The 7,795-nt window shown below is 32.4% G+C and overlaps 1 protein-coding gene across 4 annotated transcripts in view; it reads left to right on the top strand.

Annotated features, from left to right (window-relative positions):
• LOC106692849 (arylalkylamine N-acetyltransferase 1) overlaps positions 1-7,795 on the top strand; it is a 45,455-nt gene that overhangs the window by 20,135 nt on the left and 17,525 nt on the right. For all 4 annotated transcript variants that reach the window (XM_067049298.1, XM_067049296.1, XM_067049297.1 and 1 more), the window contains exon 2: positions 4,056-4,333. In XM_067049298.1, the coding sequence (XP_066905399.1) occupies positions 4,056-4,333 (278 nt within the window). The remainder of the gene's footprint in view (positions 1-4,055; positions 4,334-7,795) is intronic.

Raw genomic sequence — 7,795 nt, 5'->3', positions numbered from 1 at the left:
GAATATTAAATTTAATTAAAAAATAATTATATTATTTAAATTTCTTGAGACAATGTAATTATTTATAACAAACCATTTATTATATGGTATATTGGTGTATTAATATATGGTAGTGTATTAATTGTTGATAATCTTATATAGGAAAATTAAATATTAATGATTTTAAATTTTAAAAAAATAGGCTTTTAACTTATAATAAAGAAAATTACCTGGGCAGAATAGCCTGGAAAAGAAACTTTAAATTAATGTGAGGAAGAAATTATATTGAAGATGTCCTTGAGGATGGATAGAATGGCCGAAACGTTGGACTGTTGAAAAATAAAAGTGTTGAGACAAAATGGATACGAATTTTTGATTTATTTCATTAAAAAAATAATAATAATGTATCTAAGAAATAATAATAAATATGTAATTGTAAAATGAAAGGAATAAAAAATCAATATTTATAGAATTATTAAAACAAACGACTTACTCATATCTTGGAAAATGAGGCAAAAGGAAATGCATAAGTAATAATAATAAAATTAATAAATACAGAGTTTTTAGCGTTACAAGCTATTAATAGGGAATCAAATATTGTAAAACGTTTTTTGATGAATTCATTTATTGATTACAATAGTAGGTCACGATGTAATTGGATATATCAAATAAACCAAGGAGCTTCTTAGGACTGCGATATTTTTTCCCTGCTTATAAAATGACAAAAATTATTTTTGTTTCGTACGGGATGCTGCAACCCACACTTCACAATTGTCCACAATGGCCTTAATTGTGTTTTGTAATTAAGAATTTTCATTCTTGGTTTTAACCATATTTTATATTTCCGATAGGAAACAGAATATGCTTTTATTTAAAATTGTTATGCATATGATTACTTTCAAGTAATATATAGAAATATGATAATTTTGGACTGTTTAAAATTTTCATAATAATTAGCTTCTGCGTTGCACCATACCATAACTGAGATAACCACCTAGAAGAGCCAGAGGTTTTCCGGTTAAAACATTATAATATTTTCTAATGTTCAAAGGAAACGCTTCAACGTAAAATGGCAGCGTGAGCACTTCACAACAGCACCACTCGGAAATTTTCAGCAATTACCATCGCTTAGGGGCGCCTGGAGGGTAGGTCATTTTTTGTAATGATGCTACATTAATTGAGAAGGCACTGCTAAGGCTGAGAGAAATTAAGCCGGAGCTATTTCAGTTAAACAGTGCATTAAGGAGTTATCTCTCACTGGCGATTACAACTTTGTTATTAAGAAATAAATTCTTTGGCCGAGTTGGGACACAGAGAGCAACATTTTGCTCGGCGAGGGAAGAGATTAATGCGCCCCCTCCCTCGAAAAAGCACTGGGACTGAGGTTATTAATAGGGAAACTTTAACCGGGGAAATTTAAAAGTTGTTTAGGGCGCTTAGGGGTTCCTCTCAGCTAGCGGGCTAAGTGGTTGAGATACATCACTCTGTCTGCTCCCCGCCTCGTCCTCTAATTCTATTCATTATTTACGGCAGGTCGAGGGGTTCATTTTCGCTAATGTCTCCTTTTCAAATATTATTATTACCCCTATCATCGCTTTAATTCCTTCTGTAACCATAATATCAACAAAACAAAGGAACTTCTACTTCTTCATTCATTTAGCTTTATAAAAAATTAAAATCTGTACCGCTGCAACCCATGAAGGGCCAGGGGTTCAGTACTTTGTAAAGAAGTACTGTTACTAGACCAACGGTTGTGCAAGGAGGTGATTTGGTCAGAATCAAGCTCGACCGCCAGATTTTTACCCAATTAAGGGTACCCAATTGACAAAGAAGTTGACTCACGGCTACAGTGTCACAGAAAACAATTTTTGCCTAGCCGGATTCGAACTCAAGTCCTTGAGTTAGTAGCCACGCGCTTTAGCCCGTGGCCACCGCGCTCCCCATTTACGTAGCTCTTACTCTTAGTTAAATAGTTTAACGTGACTTAGATGCTGACTCAGTCAGTTTTTCAAAATATCTCACTCCAAATTACCTTAAATTGTATTTATTCGAAATAATTAACTATTTCACAATTTCATTAGTAGAGAAAATAGATAAATATAAATTATACATTAAATTAAACTCCCTTACCACTCAAACGCCCTAGTTTCTAACCTTCCATCCTCTTCCATTCCTGACAATCCTCCGAGGCGCCTGAAACGAAGATGGCCACGAGACCAGCTAATGTAAAATGTCATTAGAGTGCTACCAATGGGTAGTTACCCAATACGCCTGTAACACTCCATTTTAACTAAGATCAAATTTACTCAATGTATTATATAATATACACTTGTAAATTTCAATATACTATCGGATTCGAAAATTCCAAAAAAACGAATAAAGGACAAGTAATGACCCTCTCGGTTGCAACTGAAACACTGCTTTTGCTTTGCAAAGAACTTGACATGGCTCCGACTGTAGGCAGTTCGAGGAGCTGATGCAGTTTCGGAGGCTTCTTCTTCTTCCACGATGTAGTGCGGACCATCCTCCGCAGCATACCATCCTGGAATCCCTGAAGGTGGCGCACTGCATTATTCAACTCGCTCCTCTATATACATCATACAACAGCTGACATAGAAGTAAAAGCTGACTCAGCCCGTAACTTATATATTATAAAAAAAATTTTACCCTTCCTAAGGGTTAGTCAAGGAAGTGGAGACATTATTATTTTTACCTGACTTCACAGTTCATATATATCTCCTTATATTGTCATTATATACATATTTAATGTACTTTCTTTTACATAAACATAACAATTGTTTTGAAATGTTTTATTAATTCTATAATGTTTGTAACTTGATTTTTCATTTAGCTCTCACGAAGCCCTGCAAACGTTCGTTAACAATAAATAGTTTTCTTTTACTATTTTGAAGGCTTTATCGACCGCCACACGGACTATCTTCCTACAATCTGCTTCATACGTTCAACTATCTTCTCCCAATAAGAAGAATTTTTTATTGTATATGTCAGATATCGTGTTTTCGCTTCTTGAAGTAGTATTTTTTTGTGAAATAATTATTATAAGTAAAAAAAATATCTTCAATATTTGTATCCTACCATACTTAAGATATTCCTCAATATTTCACTGATTCTTTAACTTCTATAAGCAGAGCTTTTTCGATAATTATTTTTTACAACCCATACAAAGGACACAACATCAAAAAACGTTTCACTTAGGAGAATTGCAATGACACTTACTATTAGCAAATCTGCAATCGTCAATCTTTTAAAGACTTTCAGTTTTAATTTATGACATTAAATCAAACGTTTATATATTTCAGAGAAACATGCAGCATATTTTTTTTAGATATGAGTCCCAGGAAATAATGCTCCAAAACAAAATATACTTATTCACTATTACCACTTCGAATTGCTTGAACCCACTTGTTTCTTTTGAAAATATGAATTTCGTATTTGAAAAAAAAAATTAATGCATTTGGCATAGGTGTCACTTGTAGTTGGCCATAGGTATTGACACATGACAATGAAATGTGGATTGACAATGATTTACAGTACTTTTTTTTTAAATACTTGTATCTAGTAAAAATTCATATTAAATAGAAATAAAATGTGAATTTAATGTTTTTTCACTCATTTTCGTTCTGCAATTACACTAAAACAACGTGTAAATCTTCCAAGTTTCTAAACGCCCTCAATAAAATGATTAGCGAGTAAGATTTTGACAACAAACAAAATTTTTTTTTAAGGTTAAAGAATAGTTATCCAGGTGCAATCACAAACTATCTAAGTGCACTGGAGTAGGTAAAGATAGTATTTTATTTTTTTATACACCCTCAAAGTTGTTTCACCAACAAGACAGAATAATATCGGTATCAATTAGCAAATATTGTGTGTAGTAATTAAAAATAACACAATTTCATTATTAATGACATGTCACGTCATCTTCCACAATCAAATCTATTTTTAAGTTTTTCTTTTTGACGGATAATTATTAGTACTGTGCGGATTTTATCTTAATGATATAAATAAATATAATGCATATACATATAGATATAAATGATATGACTTTATTACAGTGGACGGATGGCGCATTGAAAGAGCAACTATGGACGATAAGCAGGAGATTTATGATCTTCTGGTAAAAACCTTCTACCTTGATGAACCCGCATCCAAGGATCTCTTCGCATTGTATGGCGTACCTCCTATAGATGACAGCCTGGGAATGCAAGCACTCCCTCATGGGATGTCCTTCAAAGCAGTATCCGAAGACGGCAAGATCTTTGGAGTTGTCCTTAATATGGACCACAGTCAATTGAAGGACTTCAATCCAAAGCCCCATAAAGCTATGGAAAAGGTTTGTACATGATTAGTTTGTTTGCATAGACACAGGCACATAAATACAGTTGTTCCCACTTTCTCTTAATGAGAGAGAACGGCTCATTACCATAGAAAGTATGTGACCTTATTTTAAAAATACCATTCAATAGTCAGTGGTTATTTTTTATTCTTGACACCCTTATAGTAGTGTAGTAAAAACCAACCAAGTAAATCCAGCACATTCACAAGACCTGCAGTTCGAATACAATCAATTTGTGGTTCAAAATGAACTAATCAAAACTATCAGCCAGTAAGTATTAAAAAGTAATAAACAAATATTATTATATTTAAAGGATAAATTTTTATGCAATTATGCAAAATTCCAACTAGCACATAATATCAAATAAAACTGATATATTCCCTCATTAAATACAAAAAAAATGACTACTTGTTTAAAAAGGTAAAATAAAATATTTCATAAAAGGCATAATTAAAAAAAATCACTGATAAAACAAATTAAACAAACTAAAATTAACTAAAAAACAACAAACAAATAGTTTATAGTACCAGGCCTTATTTTTTTTTCTTACTCCCAATTTTGTTTATTTTACAAACACATACAATATAAACATTTATCTTAACCTAAGATTATACATACACATATTAACATTTAATATCTTTTATTGCCGCATGGCATTTTAAGAGTGGTAACTGGGTCCGCTGAAGGCGGTTTGTACATGTAGTACAAGATCCGGGAAGAAAAAAAGGCAGTTATCTCGCCTTAATTTTTTATTACTTTAATGAAAACTATGCATAATTAATAGTCAAAATTGATATCCGGGAAGAAAAAAAGGCAGTTATCTCGCCTCAATTTTTTATTACTTTAATGAAAACTATGCATAATTAATAGTCAAAATTGATGAGTCTGCCAAATATAGGAAGGGGGAATAAAAAAAGGCGGCTGTTTCAAAACCTTAATTTTTCATTCGGAGCTCTATATCTTAAAAACTACCAACAACAATAGAAAATCTAAAAAGACATTATTTAAAGGAGGATAAATTTTCTGAAATATGAGCCATAATAGAGCTATTTACGTCCAACAGTTCTCGAGATATAGCCTTTTAAAAAGCAACATTTCATAAACATATACTGAAACATCAGTAGTTAATGAATCTATTTTGAGAAATATATATCTCAATAACCATTCGACATACAAATGTCTATTAGCACTCAAATTAAAGCTAAATAATTGTACTATAAAGCAGTTTATGACCTTCACCTTCGTAGGAATAGTAGTTTTCTTGATATTTGCTAAAATTGATTTATAGTTGTTCGGACAATACGTTTGATTTATGAAAAATTTTATTTCAAAAACCATTGGACGTACAGATGGCTGCCAGCACTCAAATTAAAGCTAGTTAAATTTACTATAAAATATTTTATAACTTTTATCTTTGTATGACTAGTATTTTTTATGATATTTGGCAAAATAAACTCTCAAAATGTTAATTTCTAGTTGTTCGCATAAAGTTTTGAATTTTTAAAAAAAATATATCTTTAGACCCATAAGACGCACATATGTCTGCCATCACTCAAAATAAAGGAAATTTAACTTACAATAAAGTAGTATATGACACTTATTTTCGTAGGGATAATAGTTTTTATTATATTCACATATGAATATAAATTTGACAAATGAAAATTTGTCCGAACAACTATAAATCAATTTATCTCAGCAAATTTCAAGAAAACTACTACTCCTACGAAAATTAACATCTTAAACTGCTTTATAACTCATTAAACTAGCTTTAATTTGAGTGCTAATAGACATCTATACGTCAAATGATTTTTTAGATATACATTTTTCGAAATAAATTCACTAACTACTGATCTTTCAGTACGTTCCATACAATATTTTTATGAAATGTTGCTTTATAAAAAACTATATCTCGAGAATCATTGGACGTAAATAGCTCTATTATGGCTAATATTTCAGTAAATATACTCTTCTTTAAAGAATGTTCTTTTAAATTTTCTAGTGTTGTTGGTAGCTTTTAAGATATAGAGTTCCGAATAAAAAATTAATTATTTTTAATGTTTTGATAAAGCCGACATTTATTATTCCCCTTACCTATACTTGGCAGACTCATCAATATTGACTAGTAATTATACCTAATTTTCAATTAGTTAATCAAAAATTGGGGTGAAATAACTGCTTCTTTTCTCCTCTTGGGCTCATGTACTAATGAGTGGCATGGTTCCACAAGGAATGGGGAGGGACCATTCCGGCTGGTGTGGGTTAGCTATAAAACATCGACTGAGTGTTGTGATGACGGCCGACTCACTAGCGCTTATGCTGGCTCTGTGTGGACTTGGACCAAGTTCTCAGCATAAGTTGTAATGCCCGCATTTTATACGAACTAAATCCTGAATTGCTTTCAACAACAATTTTGTAAATTCCACAAATATACAATATCTATTCTGTGTACGTAAATATATATGATATTATAGGTTCGTAAATATATACGTACGTTTACAAAAAATATATAAGTGTTTCTTTTTTCATACGGTGGCCTCAAAAATTAGAATTTTAACAAAAACATAACTTTTCATTGTTAAGTTTCAAATATCTATTTAGATGAAATTTATTTACAGCTAAGAAATATCTTTAGTGTTAACGACCTATAGTTACAGTTTTGTAAATTCTAACTTTTAAGTTTCTTCACGAGCTAAGTAATGTAGTAATCGAAAAATAACAATAGTGTTTACTTAACTTCACTGATAATATTAAAACTACTGACAAATCATTATAGAGAACCACCAAACAGCTGCTGAAAGATTTTAACTATCTTCTCACCGAATCCCAAACCAGGACCAAAACTGACGAACAAAAATCGCAAACTTTTGGGCAACACCTTTCTAAAACATTTATTCCACATCCCGATACCCTTAACCCGAAGCAGAACTCAATATTCCACTCCAAATGACCCAACCACCTAAAGCATTTCATCCTTCTGAAATATCCAGCATCATTCAACGATTACCTACCCGCAAAGCTCCTGGATACGACCTAATAACATCCCACATCCTTAAACATCTTCCTCGAAAAGCCATCCTATTCCTCACCTACATATATAACGCCGCTCTCCGTTCCACATATTTTCCTGACCCATGGAAACTATCTATAATCAAAATGACAGAAACCAAACCCCAAAAACCGCCAGAAAACCCATCCTCTTACCGTCCCATCTCTCTATTACCGATCATGGGAAAAATCCTCGAAAAATTTATTTAGAATCGCTTATACCCCATCCTAGATTCCAATAATATAATCCCAGATCACCAGTTTGGATTCCGAACATCCCACTCCACTATCCAGCAATGTCATCGTGTGGTCGACGTTGTCTCGTCTTCTTTGGAGCGCGGAATGTATTGCGCGGGAGTCTTTTTCGATATAGAGCAGGCTTTTGATCGAGTCTGCCACCCGGGACTGCTTTAC

This window comes from Halyomorpha halys, unplaced genomic scaffold, assembly GCF_000696795.3.
Source record: "Halyomorpha halys isolate HHAL.00 unplaced genomic scaffold, Hhal_1.1 Scaffold6.1, whole genome shotgun sequence".
In the NCBI taxonomy this organism is placed as follows: Eukaryota; Metazoa; Arthropoda; class Insecta; order Hemiptera; family Pentatomidae; genus Halyomorpha; species Halyomorpha halys.
This window is presented reverse-complemented; position numbering and strand designations above follow the sequence as displayed.